General features: G+C 33.9%; 1 protein-coding gene across 2 annotated transcripts in view; it reads right to left on the bottom strand.

Moving 5' to 3' along the window:
• Positions 1 to 22,251, bottom strand: part of Rad23 (UV excision repair protein Rad23) — a 67,695-nt gene that overhangs the window by 30,727 nt on the left and 14,717 nt on the right. For both annotated transcript variants that reach the window (XM_035374319.2, XM_035374318.2), the window contains exons 4-6: positions 15,203 to 15,414; positions 10,976 to 11,159; positions 8,619 to 8,715 (exon numbers count right to left, since the gene is read on the bottom strand). In XM_035374319.2, the coding sequence (XP_035230210.2) occupies positions 8,619 to 8,715; positions 10,976 to 11,159; positions 15,203 to 15,414 (493 nt within the window). The remainder of the gene's footprint in view (positions 1 to 8,618; positions 8,716 to 10,975; positions 11,160 to 15,202; positions 15,415 to 22,251) is intronic.

Below are 22,251 nucleotides of genomic sequence, written 5' to 3'. Positions count from 1 at the left end.
AAAGCGATTTCAAATTACTGCCAAGTGTGTGCAAGGGGAGAAAAGGCGAGATTGAGAATACAAGAAATACACTATTTACTGAATTTATAAACTAATTATCTTCATTCATACTAATCATCGTTAAGTACGAATTCTTATCATCTGCATAGCACAGTACAAAGTCCAAGATCCGGACTTTTCAGGACTTCACCAATTCCGGATATTAGATCATTAGCTTAAATCTAGTAAAATGACATGTAGAAATTATGAAATTAAAAAATGTGAAACTTTGATTTATAAACTAAAGGGTATCAAACTCTCTACATGTTTTATTATTGGAGGAAATAAAATGTGCATGCATAGTGCATAAAAAAAGGTTGATGAAGTCCGGATTTTAGATCATTCTGGATATTGGATGTCTGGATCTCAGACTCCACACTGATAAAATTCATGTTTTACAGTCAAAATTGTTGGAATACCGCTTTCCTATCACTAAAGATATAGATAGTGAGCAGTTTCCTAGAAGGACAGAAAAAAGATGATACTCTGTGGGTTCAGAAGCAAGGTAACATTTTACAACCAAACAAAATCAACAGCAAAAGCAAAGCAAAATCAGGCCTAGCATTACCATGATGAAAGTTAATGCCTTTGCAATTCACAAGTGTTCAAGTATCAGTTCTCCCCTTTTTCTGTCTACCTGTTTGCAATAGAGATCAACATTTATTATTTGGTAAATATCAGCACATCCCCACTAGAATACTCATCACTACAGACATCACTAAACAAAATCTTTCTGAAATACAGTCTCCTTTCAAGGTTTATGTAAAAGCACAGTTTTACACTGCAACTTCGGTGAAATAATCTTCGTCGCTCGGCGCACATGCATAAAGTCTAATTGAACCAGTTTCTTGTTGCTATTTCACAGTGTGCTGCAAGAAACGAGGCTTAACACTTTTTCTTCACACGTTGTGAGCTGCGAGGATGTCGTTGACAGTTTTCAAATTTCAATTTTCTGCAAAATTGTCCTATAGCTTGCCATCCAGTACAGTGGAAAGCCAGAAATCTCATGGAACTGTCAGCTTTTAACAGCAATCCCAAGAAGGCAGCTTTATTTCAATAGGCATGTTTTACCAGCAATCTGTTGCCATGTGCTGTTATGCTCTTCAGATGTAATATTGAGAAACTTCTTTGCGTTTGTAGAAAATGATCTATGTAGTTTAAAGAATAAATGCTTCACCGTAATTTTGCTGTATCTATATTGTGTTGATATAATTGATAATGAAGAAGAAATAGGATTTATTGGCGTGCATGCACATGCTTCAATTGGTAATGATGCTGTACTTGAATGAGAAGAACAAAGTATTAACGGCAACTCATGTGTAATTGCAGAGATTATATATGCAATCAAGAATTGAGTGAAATGATTTAGTAGCTACCAATATATAAAATGAGCAATTACGTAACTGTATTTATTCTGTGAGAAAATCGACTAGCACTATACAGTAAGAAGTAAAACGGTTTTGAGAATATCGAGTGATAAGTCATATGAAGGAGAATTACCGTACAGTCAAAAGTCTTTAATCCGGACTCGTCGGGACTTCGGCGATTCCGGATTATAGATCATCAGTTTAATTCTGGTAAGACGGCATGCAGGAATTATAAAATTAAAAATATGAAACCGTAATTTATGAAATAAATAACAATTACGATCTAAAGGGTATCAAAATTTAAAAAAAAAAAGAGCTTAATATTTATTTGTTTACTTTATTAAACATTTCTTTTAATGTAAGTTGTTTAAGTTGCTTCGTTTTATGTGATTTATAAACAGACATAATTTCTTGTTCAGTTACAAAGTTCCGCTGATCACGTCCTATAATTGCTGTGCTGAGAACACCAACTAATTTGTCAATCGAAATTTTTTTGTTTTCAATAACCTCCGTGTCACTTTCTTCACTATTGGAAACGAATTATAATGATGAGGAATTTGATTTAAATCATGTCAAAAACGGAGTACATCGAGATGAAATGCTACATTTAGTAAGGAATTATAAGCCGAATAAAATAAAAACATCTGCCCTGAAGATAAGGATAGTGCTAACAGATCAACTTCCAATTCATTGCGCGCCGCAACGTCCCCTCCCCCCGCAGAGCAGCGTGAAATTGACAAACAGATTTTGGAATGGTTAGAGAAACAAAGGATATGCCTTTATCCATTTTTTTTGCAGCAATTCCATTTTTTGTTTGATGGACATCGAAACATACTTTCGCTTTGTAGACCCTTTAGCAGCTCCAGCATCGGAAATTCTATTTGACATAATCGAAAGTTCAAGCTTACTTTTATAAAATTGCTCTAACAGTCTGCAAAAAATAATAAGCCGGATCCAATTCGAAGATTAAGGAACAACGCAATCTGCAACATTAACTGAAAAGATAATTAGATAATTTTAGCTTAGCTTATACTGCCCGTTATACATTAAACGTAGAAATATCTAAATATATTTTTACGTATTTTATTTATCAGTGAGCTTACTTCCATGTGAGCATATATCTATGTGGGCATATTTCTGTGTGGGCTTTTTTCCTGTGGACATTTTTCCGGTCACTGTGCAATTCAGTACTCAGTTAGAGACAAAGTATTGGTAATCTCACAACCTATTAGCAACAAAACCAAAAAATGATCCGCAAAATTCGCACCTCGACGAGTTGGCCCCTACATAATATTAAAGAAAGACATTCTTCTGTGAGCTATGAAATAGCTGATATTAAAGATCCAAGTGTGTCTCTTGGAACGTATTGCACGTCTTCTCTTCGACCATTTAAAGAAACCCCTAATGAAACTGAGCCATTTTATCCCGTTAAGAATAGAGGAAAACCAAGAAAGAACATTTCTAGGAATGTTTCACAAAAGAACCAACCACACAGTTCTTCCTCTGGCTACTCACTGATATGTCTTATTAACTGGGGGGGGGGACTGTAACGAACGAATATCGTCAGCAACACCCTCTACTGGCGCTACGGGGAGAATAATCAGTTCAACGCGAGGCATACTTTCGAACCTTAAACACAGGAAATATCCAATGGAAAAAGTTAAGCAATTCTCCAAAACCCACGAAGGACAGAAAATTAGACTCCCCATATACCTACTGGAAATTAAAAAGATCCCATGAAGGCAATAAGATCCACCAGCTTAATAATTTAACATCACCATACCTTAATTTTAACATCACCATAGAGAAATTCAATCCCAAGAAAAAGCCAGTCCAATGCTACCGCTGCCAGCAGTTTGGTCATTCGCAGTATTGTTGCAGTAATCTTGTCAGATGTGCAAAGTGCGGGCAACAGCATCAAAGTAACCAATGAAACAAGAAGCCAGAAGACAAGCCTAAATGTATTTTCTGTGGACTCTGCCACGTCAGCAGCTATAAAGGCTGCAGTGAGTATAAGAAAAGATTCGGAAAAAAAAAAAAAAAAAAAAAAAAGCCCTCCCCAGCCTAATGCTCCAGAATTCACCGAAGAAAACTTCCCTAACTCCAAGACTGCCGAAATTCCAGCGCAGAAAAATCCCAGCCAAGCTACTTATAGCAAGAAACTAAAAAGTAAAATTACTCCTACCCCTAAAGACCTCAGCGACGCAATGAAATACGTAGCGCATTCGGAAACTAAGTACCGTTTCATTCTAGCGCCGTCGCAGCGCTGTGTTAGGCGTCCCGCGCATGCGCACTAGTCTTTCTTGTTCACTGACTTTCAATTGTCGCCATTTTGGTTGCTATATGTTGTGTTTTCAGTTTGCAGTGCACATTCAAAATGTTTAAGACAATTAGTTCTCCTGCTGACTGTGAGATTCGTGCCGTGATTAAATTTTTGAACGCAAGGAATGTTAAACAGGCTGAAATTTATCGTCAAGTGACAGAAGTTTACGGTGAATACTCGATAAGTGATGGAATGGTGAGAAAGTGGGTAAGAATGTTTAATGCAGGTCGAAAAAATGTCCATGCTGAGGCTCGGAGTGGTCGGCCTTCTGTTGTCACCGATGATTTGGTAAGGAAAGTTGATGAAGCAATTCATGAGAACAGACGCTTCACAATGACAACTCTTTCAGAGGCATTGCCACAAATTTCACGTACTGTTTTGTTTGAAATTGTGTCTGACCGCTTGAATTATCGCAAACTGTGTTCCCGATGGGTTCCAAAAACGCTCACTGATGTTCAAAAAAAAAAAAAAAAAAAAAAAAAAAAAAAAAAGCGACTTGGTGCCCTGACATTTATCACGCGGTACAGTGATGAGGGAGAAAACTTTTTAAACCAAATTGTGACAGGTGATGAAACTTGGGTGTGTCATTTCACACCAGACTCGAAACAATTGATGGAGTGGAGACACACTTATTCTCCGAGAAAACAAAAGTTCAAAGTGACAATGTCATCACAAAAAATCATGTGCACTGTCTTCTGGGATAGGAAAGGCGTTTTGTTTACTGAATTTCTTCCCAGAGGTGAAACCATTAATGCGGCACGATATTGTGAGACTTTAACAAAACTAAGGCGTGCCATTCAAAACAAACAAAGAGGAATGCTCAGTAAGGGAATTGTGTTACTCCATGACAATGCTCGACACCATACTGCTGGTGTCATTCAATCGTTAATTCGACAGTTTCATTGAGAGCAGTTCGATCACCCGCCGTACAGCCCGGACTTGGCGCCGTTCGGCTATCACCTGTTCCTGCACATGAAGCACGAGCTTGGTGGCAAGTGCTTTGGATCTGACGATGACACGAAAAATGCTGTGGAGTTGTGGTTATCGAAACTCGCGGGAAGTTTCTTTGACGATGGTATACAAAAACTGGTCACCCGCTATGACAAGTGTTTGATCATTGGCGGAAACTATGTTGAAAAATAGTTTAAAACATGTATTTTCATGCAAAAATAAAATTGGATTCGAAAAAATTGTTTTACTTTTTTTTTTCTCAAAACGGTACTTAGTTTCCGAATATGCCTCGTACATGAATTACTCTATAAAAGCGAATACCTTCTAAACTTCTATTACTCCACACTTTACAGATCAAGGATGCTAATTATCACACTGGCATCAGTGACAAAGTCTGATAATAACTTTCAATTATAAAATAAGTAGAATTTTTTTCACACGGCGTATTATTAGGTAGTAAAATTAGAAGCTGTATTATGTTCATACTATTAAATCAAGTAATATTTATTGCTCAATTTGTTACACCCAAAGGACAGAGGTTAAATTCTATACAACTAGCATGATTTAAGTAAGTTCTTGGTCACAATAAAAGTTAACGGCTTTCAAGTACAAACTGGTACTAGAATATCGGTTTAAAACTGAAATCTGCTATATAATTTGGGAGAACCAACCAATAGCCGAATGATAAAGTCCCTGAACACTGGCAGTTCGATCTGGGTCTGATTACAAGTGAATGGGCTGACTATATAGGTATTTTCATGTTTTTTCCCATGTTTACTGTGGATGTGAGCCAGTCATCCCGAGATATTCCTTCATGAAAGCATCCTTCCTCTTACGCAGATAATTCTATGCTTTGTCCTAATCAAATAACCCTCTCCCCCTCAGTAACATACCGTATTTACGCGAATCTAATGCGCATCGTTTTTGGCCAAATGTAGTACTCAAAATTGGGGTGCGCATTAGATTTGAGTGTAAAGTTCGCTGATGACGTCAACCGAATTAAATCTTAACAATGGATTACTGTATTTCTCGACTACATTTACCGTTACATTTATCGTTGACACATTATTGCATAGAGGATACAAACTGCAGAGTATGTAGTCACGAGATGGAGAACAAGCTGAGAAGAATGTCATATGACGCTACTTTCAAACGTAAAGTAATTCTTTACCCTGAAAGAAATGGCAATAGAAAGGCTGGGAGAGAGTTAAACGTAGCTGAGAGCAATGTTCGCTTGTGGCGGCAACAGAAATTGGCACTGTTTGCAACTAAAACTAGTAGAAAGAAATTCACTGATCCTCGCAAAGGAAGACACCCTAAAATTGAAGAAAGAGTTTTGGAATTTGTACGTGAAAGGAGGAAGAATGGACAACCTGTGACTAGCGACACTATAAGAAATAAAGCAAAAGAGGAGGCTGAAGTTCTTGGAATACCGAAACGAGAGTTTAAAGCTAGCCGTCGATGGGTGGATCGGTTTATGAAGCGAATGGGCTTATTTCTAAGACGCCGTACAACAATATGCCAAAAGCTTCCTGCAGATTTTGAGGGAAAACTACTAACATTTTAGCGGTATGTCATCACACTTCGGAAGGAAAAGAATTTTTTAATGGGGCAAATTGGCAAGCCTGATGAGACGCCAATTTGATTTGATATGCCTCGTAACTACACCATTACGAAGAAGGGGACTAAAAAGTTATCATCAAAATAGTGAATAAAGACGTTTACTATTAATCACTGATTGTAGAAACTGTTAGCTAGATAGAAATGTTACCATTTATTTCATGTTCATACTTTACGATATGTACCGTATATACGGTAGTGGTAATTAACAATGATTGTTTTACATAACAATAGCCCACTAATAGGTTAATTCTATGTTCTGTTACTTTATGTATAAATCCATTGTTGTATAAAATATGGTATCTAAATTTAAATAAAATTATCATACCATTGATTGATAGTTTATATACAAATCCATTGTTGTATAAAATAAGATTCAATAAATTCCTCATACCATTGATGCGCATTACATTCGCCGACAAACAATTTTTTTATTATTTAAAGTTTTAAAATGGGGATGCGCATTAGATTCGCATAAATACGGTAAACATTTCACTAATTACCAAGATTATTCAATATTTCATTTATATAAATCTAGATAAAGTAGAAGACATATATTTATTCAATATAAGCAAATACAATACTATAATAAATTTTATTATGATTTCAAAAATTGTATTGAGTAAACATTAAATTTAATACCATTTACTTCTTTAGAAGAATGGTGGTGGTGGGATGAATTCTAGATCTGGTTACACTGAAACAATTCTATACAGCAGGGGTGGCCAAACTTCAGTCAGTAAGAATCACATATTAAAATATGAGAGCCAAAACTAGATTTTCCACACGGCACATATTTACATCATTTTAAAAATAGCAAAACAGGTTTCAAATGGAAATCTGATTCTAAACATGCATTCAATAACAGTATGCGTTCACATCTGATGACTTTATTTTGGACATTGAGGAGTTAGTTTACCGTATTCATACATATATTTAAGTTTACCATATTTCATATATACATTCAACATGGCTGTTGGCACCTGATCGTCTGCTATGGGAAACCTTTCGCCTCTAAACTTAGTTGCCTAGCAACAAATCTTGTAACGCCCATGCATCAATATCGTTTGTTTTTGTAATTCTTTTTATTAGCTTGTTCGATGAGAAATTTGTTGCTTGGATTTTTGAATGGCTGCTAATTGAGCAGTTAATTTTCAAATAGAATAAAAGATGGATTTAAAAAAAAATTAATTTTGTTATTTCATAGATACAGTCCATAACAACGGCTCTAGCAGGCACGTGGTAATAGCTTCACCAATTGCCAGTTATGGTTATCCTAGTTATAGAGCATTTCAGCTACATTAACTTGCAGAAACTTTTCCAATTTATAAATCTAAAATATTTTTCAGAAATTATTACAAAAGAAATCTGACGATGCTATTATAAAAAAAGATTTCTGAAAAGAATGGATTTGCTCCTGTGCCTCCAAACAACAATTTACAAAGAAAACATTTCACAGTAAATAAAAACAAAACTTTCAAGAAAATAAATATTTCCAATTAAACATTTTGTGGTTTATAATTATCATCTATCTTTCATCAAATACCACTATTATTCTTTAATATACAGGACTCTCAAGATTCATAAACTAAATTTAGTATAACCTTTATTGCTACCAGTAGTCAGTTTTATATGATCACAACTTTTGACACAAAACTTATGCTATTTTTTTTTCCTCCCAGCCAATAAAAAAAAAAAAAAAAAAAAAAAAAAAAAAAAAAAAAAAAAAAAAATTACACAGAAGTTTAGTGTTGTCAACAGATCACATTACAAATGCATAGGTATTAGTCACAGAAACACTGCAAAAGTTTGCTCGACACAACTGACTGCAATTTGCTCTATTGAGATTTATAATGAGTGAAATTTATCCACTGGCTGTTATATTATTAGATAGAGTAACGAATTAGAAATACATAAAGTTAAAATTAATATTCTAAAAAGAGAGAGAGAGAGAGAAGCTACTCAGGTTTAAATGGTACTTGAACAAAATAAATTTAAATCTTGTTAGAACTCAAACAAGCTTTTTTTTGCAATAAGAGCCTTGTGATGGTTTAAAAAACTGGTTACATCTTTTAGATTGCAATCATTACATTACGCAAAGCCAATTAATCACTTCTGGAATGCAATGTATTACATTATGTTAGATCATTCAATAATATCAGATATACTAACAAATACTTTTTTAGAAGTTCTTTATAATAATGCAAATAGAACCATTTATCTACAGTACGCATAAGACATTAAATCTTTGATCAGCACGAATCTGACATGAAGAGATTTACCAGTTATACGACTATTTGTAATTTAGATTTACTTACTGTCACTTCCTGCTGTAACTGAACTATTATTGCTAGATTGTGTATTAGGAGCAGGAGGTGATTCACTTTGAGGTTCGTGTTCAGCAGGAAGCACACCCTGAAATAAGAACCAAAGCTATAAAACACATACGCATTTCAATTCTCAAGCTTCTCATATAAAAGTAAAGAAGTTCTTTGTTGTAAGGGAACAAAAATACGCAGAACTGAAAATAAGAAATTAATTTTTTAATTATAAAAAATACCTTTCAATGTGTGGTTAAAAAAATTAATTTGTAATCACAAGCTGCAGGGTGGGAAAATTAATATCACAGTGGCTAAAAGAATATCATACAATACTGACCTTCTTAGCTGCATGGCTTTTTGCATCTGGTCATGCTGTATTAATGGCTAATTTTAATTATTTAATTAATTATTCGAAAACATGCACGACCTCGAGCATTTAAAGGAGTAACGATTTTCCCTGTGATATATCGCGCAAATAAAAAAGCATTGATGACGATTGGTTTAAAAATCATTTTATACCTGAGGGTCGGTGACATTTGAATTCGGTTGGTTTACCTGATGACTCAAAAATAGTCCTGATTGTTGACAACTGTTCAGCACATACTTCACTTAAAGTTTGAGTGAAGGATAATGTATCCGTATTACTCTTCCCTCCAAATTGTACGTCTATCATTCAGCCTATGTATATGGGAATAGTGCACGTGCTGAAATGCAAATATAAAGTAGCATTTTAAAAATCTATATTAAATTTCTTGAACAATGGCAAGACTATTCAAGACTTTTTGAAATCTTTTAGCATAAAATATACTGTGAGGAGCATCGCAAGATGGTGGGAGGATGAGTCTCCAGATACGTTAAAAAATGCTTGGCATAATTTATGGCCAGCTACCATATTTCATGGTAAGGACAATGATGATAGCCATGAATTTAAAGGTTTTCGGACATCGCAAACAAAACATGAAATTTTCCAGTTATTGGATTTTGTAAAGAACTGTGGAGAAGCGGTACTAAATGAAGATATAACATAAGTTTTTCATTGTGACGACATTGCCCCAATCATCAATCAATTAATGAACAGCGAAATCTGCAGTATGGTTCTAGATTCAGAAAATACCGCTTCTGATAATGAAGAAAGTGACAGAGAGGTTATTGAAAACGAAAAAATTTCGAATGAAAAGTTAGTCGGTACTCTCGACACAGCAAGTATAGGACTTGAACAGTTGAACTTTGTAACTGAACAAGACATTATGTCTGTTTATAGAATCAAAGAGAAAGTATTAGCACAAAAAGAAGCAACTTAAACAACTTACATTGAAATAAATGTTTAATAAAGTAAACAAATAAATATTAAGCTTTTTTTTTTTTGTAAAACTTGATACCCTTTATATTATAATTGTTCTTTATTTCATAAATTACAGTTTCATATTTTTAATTGTATAATTTCTGCATGCCATCTTACCAGATTTAAATTGATGATCTATAATCCGGAATCATCGAAGTCCAACGAGTCCCGATTACGGACTGTAACAACGATTACTGTAACAACAATAGAACAAGCATTTGGTATTCACAACATATTTAATCAGCCAGTAGTCACTGATAATGGGTGTACATGTCTGTACAAAGTGATTTCAAAGAGCAACAGTGCACACAACTAATTAGCAATACCCAAAAATTAATATTCAGTGAAAATATACATATACAAATTTTAAAATTTTAATTACAACATATAAAGACTGTGGCCAAGTTATGTGCATCACTAAATTTACTATTTATTAAAATGTTCAGTACTTTTGATTATTTGCAACCTCAGTTTCAAGATTAAAATATGTTTCATAAAGATGCAGTATTTTGCCATCTAATGTCAAAAGACTTATGCCTGATTGCCCTGCAAATATTTTATTTGTTTAGCTATCTAAACCTCATAAATCAACTGGTATGTTTACTGAATATATAATTCATAAGGAATAGTGATAATTTTTGAAATTGATTTCTACATTAATTATCGTACATTAACATTACAATATATTACAATAACTAGCACGAAGGACATAGCTGAATAAAAGTATCCAAGTAATTTTTTAACTCATCAAATTCCTTGTTTTTTTTTTTTTTTTTTTTTATTATCATCAATAACAACAGTACCCATGAGCTGTAAAGTTAGCCAAGTAAATGTTTCCCACCATTTCACAGGTTGTCAATAAATTGGTGACTATTTGTGTGGGGTGTGAATGATCCCCCCAAAAAACTTTTCTTACTAAATTTTTTTTTAAATGCATTAAATGTTATATTAAGCATTATCCAAAGGGTTTAATATTTAGGTTAAAAACAAGATCCAGAATAAAAATACTCACAGTAAGCAAATATTCAACAGCTCTATCAGGATTATTAAAGCTAGCTCTTAAAGCCCTTTCTACATCCTCTCTTTCATAACCCATTTCAGCAATTTGAGAAACCATTCTTGCATAATCTTCACCTAACACTAAAGTGGATTCTGCAGCTGATATATCTAAACCTTCAACATTCACAGAAGTAAGGCTGGAATAAGATTAAAAAATATATATATTATTATTTTGAAAACTCAAATTCATAAAAGGCACTTTTCTAATAACCTGCGATCCACAGAATTTGCTAACTTATAAAAATTTTGCTACAAAGGAAACAAAAAGAAAACAGTATAATGCAGAAATCTTAGATTCAAATAAATGCAAAAATAAAAAACAGCTTTGATAATGATTATAAATATTTTTAAAAAGTATTCTTACAATATCTATAAAATATAAAGATATTAATAAAGATTTACCATAAATGAAAAGTGGAAAAATAGTGTCACAAACACTTAATACGATGACTAGATTATAATTAAAGAAATAAAGATTTTTATTAAAAACTCTGTGTGATTAGAGAACTAAAATTATCACCTGGAAAATAATCAAAACAATAATAATAATAATAAAAACTAATGCGTTAACCACATGACTTCATTGTACGGAATATTAAATTATACACATTTTTTCTTGCCTTTCATTTAAACTTATTGAATTCAATTGAATCAAATCTACTTCATTGATAGCACATACACCACAACAGAATAAATGCATGCTTTGCCACATTTGGCGAGAAATCGTCCATTTGGTGACATGCCATGTACGGATGGAGAACCTTCTGGAACGAATTTTTACCGGTTTAGCCTAGAATGTTCTTGAACACAAGCTGAAAGCTATATAAACCCTGCTGGCCCGCTGTCAGTTAGTGTGAGAGTGTCTCGTCTAGCGACTGATAGTCAGTCTGATAGTGTCTCGAAGTCTAGGGCCGAGAGCTTGTTAAGCTCCAGGAATGACTGAACCGAAGAGTCGGGCTCTGTGTGTCGTCGAGTGCATCGTAGCATGGAGTCTCGAGCGTATGTGGAGTTCCGAGAACGACCGAGCAGAGCCAGGAGCTGCACTCTGGTGCTTTGCAGTGAAGCTGTCTCGACCGTCATAGCCTGATAATCTCAAGGCTGTGTCGCTGATTGTGTCAGCGTATTTATAGTAGTTCTTTGATGACTATAATGTGATTTTGGAGCTGTCCTGATTAGTACTGGCTAAATAAAGTGTGTTTCGATATTCCATCAAGTGCTGTCGTCATTATTCACTCCAAATCCACACGAACGTAAAGAAAATAACGTAACAATATTATGAGACTTGGAGGGAACACAATTTAAATCAACTTTTAACAAATCTAACTCAGTTTGATTGTTTTTCCTATATCCTTTAGAATATTAAGTCAACTGCCTGTTTTTCATGTTGCTAATAGTAAATGCCTAATACTCTAAGCATTTTCTACTTTGGATCAACATAGAAGTTTATGTCAATAGTAGCAACAACACATAAATAAATGTTCATTTCACAAACCAAGAGTTGATATTAAGTACTGTGTGATGTCACTAATCACCATGGTTACACCCCACATCTCATTCTGAATAGAATTTTTTATATTCACTATCGATACCAAGACAGGCCATCTGGTAAAAACCTATTGACTGCACTGTTTTGGAAACTTAATGATTTATTCATCACAGGACAAAAGATTATGATCTGTCCTTTACTAAATTTTGGTTATGTGCTATCATATACATATGATAGTGACTAAAGGCTGTTGATTTTAAATCTGCATAACAGGAAATTATAACAATGTACCATAAATTAGTAGTTTTTTTTCCTTCTTCTTCCCCATTTTTTTATACCAGAGCCAAGTTGTACATATATTCATTATCCAGTTTATTAAATCCCAATTCTTTTCTAACTGTGCTAAATTTTCCAATAATGTTACTAGCTGGTTATTAATCCTTTCATGACTAGTGGCAGTTACATGCAACACCTTGACATGAGAATAATATATTTTCTCCCTACGTTAATGTGGAACATCACAGTTAAAAGAAAAGTAATCAATCAGCAATAGTATAACAAAAAAAAAAAAAAAAAAAAAGAGTAAGTAGTTTGGTTTATTTGACTACAGCAAAGGACAAGAGGGCTACCTGCTGAGGGGAATCCTCTGAATGGCATAACCTTTTGGATATGGTAACAAAAACTACATTTAAACATCATTTACTTGGTACAAATTAATTATTTTATTCTATGTTTTCAAGAATTTTCAAGCATTAAGATAATATCTAGCTCATTAAAATTCTTTTTAAAAATTCTGAATACGGTAACATAACTAAAAACTTATGATCACATTAAGGCAGACATGACATTCATGAAATAAAATTCCACAAATAACTTTTCTAAGTGGTTTAGATTTTATACTTTTTTGAACAAAAATCTGGAAGTAAAAAAAAAAAAAAAAAAAAAAAAAAAAAAAAAAAAAAAAAAACATCTAGTGAATGAGACTGATTTGGGACGATATGAATAAACTATATCACACAGAGGGGGGGGGCAATTAAATGTCAACAGATTCTCATGATGTTAACATACAAAGCACCAACCCATCAAATACAACACAAACTTAAAAAAATATTCAGGCTAATAAATCATGATTTTACACAACAAAAATCAGGTATTCATGCACATTTCTTGGAAGAATACTTATTTGTGGCATGCTGATACCTAGTTCTCTCATAGCGAAGGGGTTTATAACTGTTAAGAACTATAGCAAATAAAAAGTAAACATTTTACATCACTTATCAGATAGGGTTCATAGCCACATTTTAGTTAAAAAAAATAAGCACCTATAAGCACTTTTCAAGCACATTTTAAGGAAAAAATAAGCACCTGTCTAATTACATTATACACAACTGCATAACCTTAAAAGAAAAATTAGACTTGTAATTTAAAATATGAGCAATGCAATATTTATTATGAGAATGAGCATTACCTCAACAATGGAAAACAATGAACTTTTTTTTTTTTTTTTAATTTTAAATGACAGTTCAATTTACAGAATTAGTTTACAATGAGAGGGGAAAAAACTGTTCAGAACTAAACTATATTACAAAACTTAATGATGATATTTCAGTTGAAAATATGAAAATAAATAATAATTAGCCATATTAATTGTATTCGTTTGGCACCTAATAATAAATACAATTTATTTTTAATTACTGTATAATGTATTGGCAACGAAAATGAAATTATTTTGATTATTCGATTACTTTCCTTTTATTTAAGCCATTCCGAATATTATTCCTTAGAAAGCTAATCTGTGTAAAAACACACCCATTTTTGGAAGTTTATCTATACTTCAGCAGTTACTGCAACTATATTATTATACATATTCATACATATGCTCATAATATAAGCATAACGATCACAATAAACACGAATATGAACTGACCACGCGGAACGAGAATGCAAATTATTAAAATCTTGATAGAAATTCAAACGTGTGTAGTACTTGGGTGGGAAGAAAAGAATACCAAATGTACCGGAATTTTCTACCGTTTTCGCAATTCTTTGGCCAATAGAACGACGTGCACCTGTCTGTACTCTCGCGTGCACCATAGGTTACGTTAATGCAGAGGAAGAGGGGGAAAAGCAATTTCCGGGAGTATGATTCACCATCTGACGTTGCATATAAGGAAGAAAAAAGAAAAGTTGTTTATTTAGTTTCGGCTTTGGTACGGGGGGAAAATGCGCGTTCATTAAAAACAAAGGATAAAAAAAAAAAAAAAAAAAAAAAAAAAAGGCACTAAAAGCAAAAAATAAGCACTAAATAAATAATAATAATAATAAAAAAAAGGCTTTAAAGAAAAAGTAAGAACCTATAAGGGCCTTTATATTTTATTTTCAAATATAAGGACTTATAAGCACTTGTAAGGACCGCTACGAAACCTGTCAGAACTTCAGGGAATTTTCACGACTTTCTTTGCATAGCTAAAGCAAACTATTAAGAATTCTATCGCAGTACAGGGGGGAAAAAATTGCTTGCTTATATACACATGAATCCAATGTAAAGATGAACATCTCATTTAGGAGCCTGCTTCACTTGGAGACAGGATTAGAAAGTTCCTTCCAAAGAAGGAAAAAACACCTGGAAAAAATACGTGAGTGGTTATGCTTCTAAAGACATTCTTGAATCCCCGCAGGAAGTAACGAATATACCTGGTCTCACTTTTGTCATCAGCTGATTCAGTAGTCTCTGATTTAGACTCGGATTTTGAATCTGCAACACTTGATTTATCATCAGAAGGTTTTTCAACAGTTTCTTGAACAGCTGCTGGTTTGGAAGGAGTCTGCCTTGTTACATTAGTTGCCGCCTGAGCAGCAGTAGGGGCACTTTCTGACGAACTTTCCTCATGAGGAGAATTTTGAGGCTAAAAGAAAAAATAAAATTTTCAGCACATGGTGGGACGATGCAAATAAACAATTACAAAGAAACTGAATACTTTAATGAAACACTGTAAACTAGAACTTGTATGCGAAAACAAAGCTAAAAATATAACTTAAGAAGATATTAAAATAAGACCACGGAAAATCCTTTTTCTCCTGAATTTTTTTATATAAGAAAAGTTTACATACTTTTTAACAAACCTTGGAATATGCATGTAAGAAACGTGTGTGTGTGTGTGGGGGGGGGTAAATGTACAAAACTTAGTTTAGTGGAGGTTTTTTATTTAATTTTTTACACTGAAATTTTTACTTTCTTTTCAAGGCAAAACAGCCCAATCTTTTAACATTGTTCCAGACAAAATTTTCTTTTTCTTTCTTATAATTGAAAATTTATTGCATCTGAATTCTAATATAATGGGAGACATCAGTTCTAAGTATGCATAGTGCCTTTAACTTTGTCAGTTCAAACAATGCACTATTTTAATTCAAAAGACACAGACTTCCTGATAATGTTAAATAGACATCTCTGAGAAGTGTCCATTTTTCATGTTGTGAAGATGATATATGTTTTAGTAGCATAATTTAAGATTTAGCCAAAAATTCTTTGGAAAATTTCCTGTCATAACAATTAGTTTCCTCATAAAATTTAGCAATTAAAATATTTTCTAGAGTTTTTGGTGAAATTGAAGAACGAAACATAGTTTTGTTTTTCTTCACAACTCTGAAGACTCTCTCGCACTCAGCATTACTGTGTGGAATTACAGCTGCAGCTTTTTCTGCTGCCAAATTAATTAAGTGGCATGGGCATCCAATAACAATTAATTCATTTTGTTCTTTTTTGAGGAAAGAGGCTACACCCTTTTTGTCACCCACCATGACATGAGCATTATCTGCACCAAATGAAATGCAGTTTGATATTGGGATGTTAAGTTGTTTCAACTCATTAATTACCAAGAAGGCAATATTTTCCTCCGTAGCATCTCCATTTAACAATGGAAGACGCAAAAGATGAGTTTTCATTTCATTAGAAACATCACAGAAATATGTGACAACGATGGGGTAAAGCTTCCAATCGCATTCGTTGCTGCCATCGATTGACACCGAAAATGCTGAATTCTGGAGTGCAGCTATCGTTTTACTTTGTGCATTGCAAGCAGTTTCGTTCACAATAGAAGATGTTTTAGTGCGAGCACAAGCATATTTCTGAGCAATCTTGGAGTCGGGAAACATCCGTCTGAAAAGTTGACCGGCATGATCGGCAGCGCTTAGCGGCATGTTGTGTTCGATGAGGAATGCAGTAAACAAACACTCTGCCAAAATGACATCGGCATCCGAATTCGTAGCCGAATTTGAAAAAAAAATCATCCACTTTCTTTGACGTTGTCGAAGCCGAAGCATTAACTTCATGCTTTTTAAGACTTAACATGCTTCACAATGTCGCTTCTTCCACCGTGACTTATTATGAAGTCACACACGCACACGTTGCAAAAATGCATAGTTATTTCCTTTGAAGGATTCTTTAATTGTTGGAAATTCGGCTTTGTAGGCCAAAAATATTGAGAATACGTTTTTTTTTAAACTCATTTCGTAACGACGACGTATTAAGAAAATTCGTAGCACGTGCAAGCAAACAAAAAAAAAAAAAAAAAAAAAAAAAAAAAAAAAAAAAAAAAAACAGAACGCAACAATCCAAGCTCGCTGAGTAATTCCCTTGCTGCTGAAGCGAACGCGAAAAAAATAATCTGGCGCCCACAAAGAAAAGAATCGGAGAAACTAGTTCAGCGCATTGGATTGGCTGGTTAAGCGGCGAGTTAGGAGAAACCACAGGTTACTGGATTCGAAGTAGTCGGTAGTTGGCGGTATAACACGATGCAATTGGCGAAAAATTCTAAAATTTCGACAAAAAGCACTAAAAACACTTGAAAGAGGAAAAAAATCGTAAAAAATGGATTACGATCGTAAAATCGTAAAAGTTGGCAGGTATGACAATGTGAAATAAAGACCTAGTTATGCTAGTGTGGTGGCGCCATCTGATGTTACAAGGATCAATGAAAAGTCCTTGATTTCTTCGGATTGTTGTTTAATTGTAGACTCTGAAAACTGTTCTTCTGACGATGTTAAGAAAGTTATTAAACTAAAAATTAATCCATTAGAAGCTAAGTTAGGTGTATATACTTTAAAAAAATATTGGAAAAGATAAAGTTTTGCTTAAGTGTTTGACAGAAAATGATCGGAATCGACTTCAAGCCAAGATTGATGAAAAGTCTCCGGAATTGAACATGTCCTTGCCAAAAAAGAAGAATCCCGTTTTACTTGTAAAAAATGTGCCTAATGAAATACCTAATGAAGATCTCCTGAAAGTGATTTTGAACAAATTTGTTCAATTTGTTGTTGAATTTGATGAAAATAGAAGTATATGTAAAGTTCGTTTTACTTTAAAAACCTTCCAGTTAACGAGGCACGTTGTGATTGAAACGCACCCCATGGTTCGTAAACGTATTCTGAATCAAGCCAGGTTGAAAATTAATTGGAGTATATGTGAAATTGATGATTTTATTATCATTAATAGATGTTTTAAGTGTCTTGGGTACAACCATCATGCTGATTAATGTCGTGAGTGAACAGCCTGTTTTAACTGTTCTGGAGAACACAGGGCAAAGGATTGTTCGAATAGGAATGTTGTAGCTTGTATAAACTGCATCCGCTTCAATCATAAAACAAATAAAAGCTATAAAAAAGTGAATGTTAATCACAAACCCTTTTCAGAATGCTGTCCTAGTCATGAATTTATGAGAAAGAACATTCAATCTCGAATTAATTATGGCTAGATTGGCTAGACACGTTCTAAAGTGTGTGCAGTTAAATCTTCATAAATCCAAATCTGCGACACAACAGCTAATTTTAAATATGGAAGCTGATGATATTGACTGTGCTTTGGTTACGGAACCTCATTATTACAAAAATTTTCTTCCAGGATATCCTGGCACTTCTAGACTTTATTGTGATTCTAATTCTGACAATGTAAAGGCGGCAATCATCATTCGATCACGTGATTTATCAAAATTTCTTGATTATAAAAATACGGATTATAATATGGTGACCTTGGATATTACTGTTGGCTCAACTGTGCTTACTCTTTTTTCATACTATTAGAACCCTCAAGAAACATTGACTTAGATCTTCATAAAATTAGTCAAGTCTTTTTGTCCAAAATCTTAATCGACTGGTTTGGTGTATGGCAAATCTGAATTATGGTTTAGTCCCTATTCAGACTCTCGTGGAGATAAACTGAGCGAATTTATTTCTGCCAACAACCTCTTTGTTATTAATGAAGATTATGGACCTACGTTTCAGGCAACTCAGGGTTCTAGTTATATTGATGTTACTGTTATTGGTTCAGATCTTCTCCAGGATGTTTCAAATTGGCGGCTGTCTGAAAAAGAATCCCTTTCTGATCATATGATGATTGAATTTGAATTTTGTCTCTCTACGTTCTTACGAGACACCTCAAATGTTCCTTTTAAGATCTTCAATACAGGAAAAGCAAATCGGGATCGTTTTAGAAAATTTTGTTCTTCTCGCATCACCCGTTTCATTGATATTCTTAACGACTGTACTGACGGTCCTCGCCTAAAAACTCTTGTTGAGAATTTTAATTCTGTTCTTCTCCAGGCATCTCAAATTTCCATACCTGTTAGGAACCATGGTAAGCACAATGTTCCTTGGTGGTCTGCCGAAATTTTTTGTATGAGAAAGAGGCTTAATGCCTCTAGGCGTAGATTTCAGTGTTGTAAAAATCCGCCTCTTAGAGAACTTTATAAAAGTAAATATCTTGAATATAGAAAAGTTTACAATCTAAAGCTTGTTGATGCTAAATCTCAGTCTTGGAAAACATTTCTTTTGACCATTGATGTTCACAATGTATGGAAAAAGATTTACACGTATGGAGTTAAAAGAGATTTCACGAAAAAAATTGAAATAACTGGTATTTGTCTTTCCACTGGAGAGACAACCAACTCTTTAGAAGAGACAATTACTGCTGTGCTTCAGAAATCTTTTCCCTCGGATCTAGAGGAAAATGTTGATGATTTGCATAAGGAATACCGTCAAGCTGCGCGTACTGCTTATTCTTCTTTTGTAGATCCTATGTTTTCTTGTGATGAAGTTAATACAGTTATTTCTATGCTGGAACCAAATAAATCACCTGGTCCTGACTATTTCGAATGAGATTATTAAACAGTTTCATTTAACGTTTCCTCAATTTCTCCATAAACTTTTTAACGTTGGCATTTTCCCATGTGTTTGGAAACATGCTCAAGTAATTCTTATTCCTAAAGGAAATGAGTCTAGGATTCCTCACCTAGATAACCTTAGATGTATAAGCTTACTTCCTGTTTTAGGTAAGTGCTTGGAAAAACTATTTATTAACAGAATTTGCTGGTATCTCCGTCATGGAGACCTTCTTTCTGGTAATCAGTATGGTTTTACACCACAAAAAAGTTCTGAAGACGCTCTTTTACGATTGAATGAAATTGTTCAGAGAGGAAAAAAGAAAAACTTGCACACTATTTTGGTCTTTTTGGATATTAAGGGTGCCTTCGACTATGTGTGGTGGCTTTGTATTCTCAATCTTCTCAAAAAACCGGAACTTTCAATGAATATTTTTTCACTTGTTGCTGATTTTTTAAATGATCGGGCGGCCAAACTGTAATTGGGCTCGGCTTCTGCAATTCGTAACCTTGAAAGAGGTTGCCCTCAGGGCTCTGTTTCAGTACCTACGTTTTGGAATATTATTATTAATGATCTCCTATTAAAACTGGAAGATCTTGCTTGTTGTGATACTATAGCCTTTGCGGATGATGTTTTGTTTTGCTTCCAGAGTAGGGACCTTTCTGCTACTTTTTTTACAGGCACAAGAGACTTTAAATTTTGCCTCCAACTGGTCAAAAGGTTTTAAATTAGATTTTAATCCTGATAAAACCAGGGTTATGATTATTGAAAAGCGAAACATCTGTTATGATGCTTTTCAGTTATCTCTCGATGGCACCCCTTTGACAGTGGTAAAGCAAATGAAATATCTTGGGGTTTCTCTTGACTGTAAATTTTCTTGGAAACAACACTTAATTTATGTATCAGAGAAATGTGATAAATTACAGCGTGGATTAAGTCGTATTACACGCAACACATACAGTATTAATTACAAAGTTCATTTGCTCATTTATAAACAAGGAATTGCACCCTTCATTATGTATGGCTCTAGAGTCTGGGGTATATCGCTCAAGAAGATAAATTATAGATATTTACGATGTGTTCAAAGGCGGATACTTCTGCGGGTCACATGTATTTATCGTACCGTAAGCTATGAGTGTGTTTATGCAATTTCTGGTTTTCCTCCAATTGATATTGCCATTCTTCTTTCTATTGCTTATAAGGAAAATATTTTTGCTTCTGCTGTCTCTCAGTATGATTGTATTTTACCTCTATCTGATCTCCCTCATCCTTCAGAAAGAAATGCTGTTAATTTTATTCAGTTTAGCAATAAAATCGTGGATGATTCGCCTGCAACTTGCTATACTGATGGCAGCAAAATTGATGGCAAGGTTGGTCTCGCATTTGTTGTCTTCAAAAAGGGTTTGAATTTGAGCATTTTCAATTTAGAATCAGAGATGAATGTACCGTTTTCATAGCTAAACTTTTGTGCTTAAACTTCGTTGTCAAATGGGTCTCTAAACAAAACAGTGCTGTTTTGGACTATCTGATTTGTACTGATTCCCTTTCATCCTTGGAGATCTTAAAATGTATTTCTTCTTCTAATAATATCATTATCGAGATTAAAAAAGAACTGAAAAATCTAAAGGATAAAAATATTTCGGTTACATTTTCATTCGTTCGTGGTCATACAAGTGTTGCTGGGAACGAACGAGCCGATTTCCTTGCTAAAACTGCGACTAAGTGGGAAATTGACACTTTTGTCAATATCCCTAATTCCTTTTATAAGAAGGTCATGTATGAAAGCATTGTGGAGTCGTGGAATCACGAATTCATTAATTCAAACAAAGGGTGTTTAACTAGGAGATTTTCCCCTTCTATTTAAATGATATTGTCATGTCATCATTTCTTCACAAATTAACCCAGTTTCTTACTGGACGTGGGAATTTTAAAAGTTAGTTGAACAGATGTTAGTTGAACAGATTTAAGTTGAGTCCTGAGTCTGTCTGTGACTGTGGCTTCGGCGGCGAGGAGAATGTTGAACATGTGCTCCTTCTATGTCCTAAATATGAGAGCGAAAGAAAAGTCTTGAAACTGGGACTGAAAAATTCTAATATTAACTGGTCTCCAGAGTTTTACCAATTTATTTCCGAGAGAAGTGCTTTTTAACACTTTTTGTCAATTCATTGTAAAACTTTGTAATCATCCTCGATTTTATTTCAGTTTTCTCTTCTGTTTATTTTGTATTGTGTTTCATACTTACTTCTGTAAGCCCCATGTGATACTATTTGGTACATGGTGAACTTGTTGTGTTTCTTTTAATTAAAAAAAAAAAAAAAAAAAAAAAAAAAGACAGTAAATACCAAGCAAAACATTTCTTACTCAAAGTCTCTAAAGAAATACTCCACAAAAATGATTCCCATAATTTCATAATTTCTTTCTTTTTTTTTTTTTTTTTGGAGGGACGGGATAAGAAAAACACATACTCACATTTTAGCTAAAATGCATAGAAGGAATCACATGTAAAAATATGTAATTAAGAGTAAATATCGATACTGATAAATTTTTAAATAACACCATTGTTACTATAATGGTTTTAAAAAAATAAATTG

This window comes from Stegodyphus dumicola, chromosome 1 (assembly GCF_044657685.1).
Source record: "Stegodyphus dumicola isolate Sdum_Otavi_A_Nest chromosome 1, ASM4465768v1".
Classification (NCBI taxonomy): domain Eukaryota; kingdom Metazoa; phylum Arthropoda; class Arachnida; order Araneae; family Eresidae; genus Stegodyphus; species Stegodyphus dumicola.
This window is presented reverse-complemented; position numbering and strand designations above follow the sequence as displayed.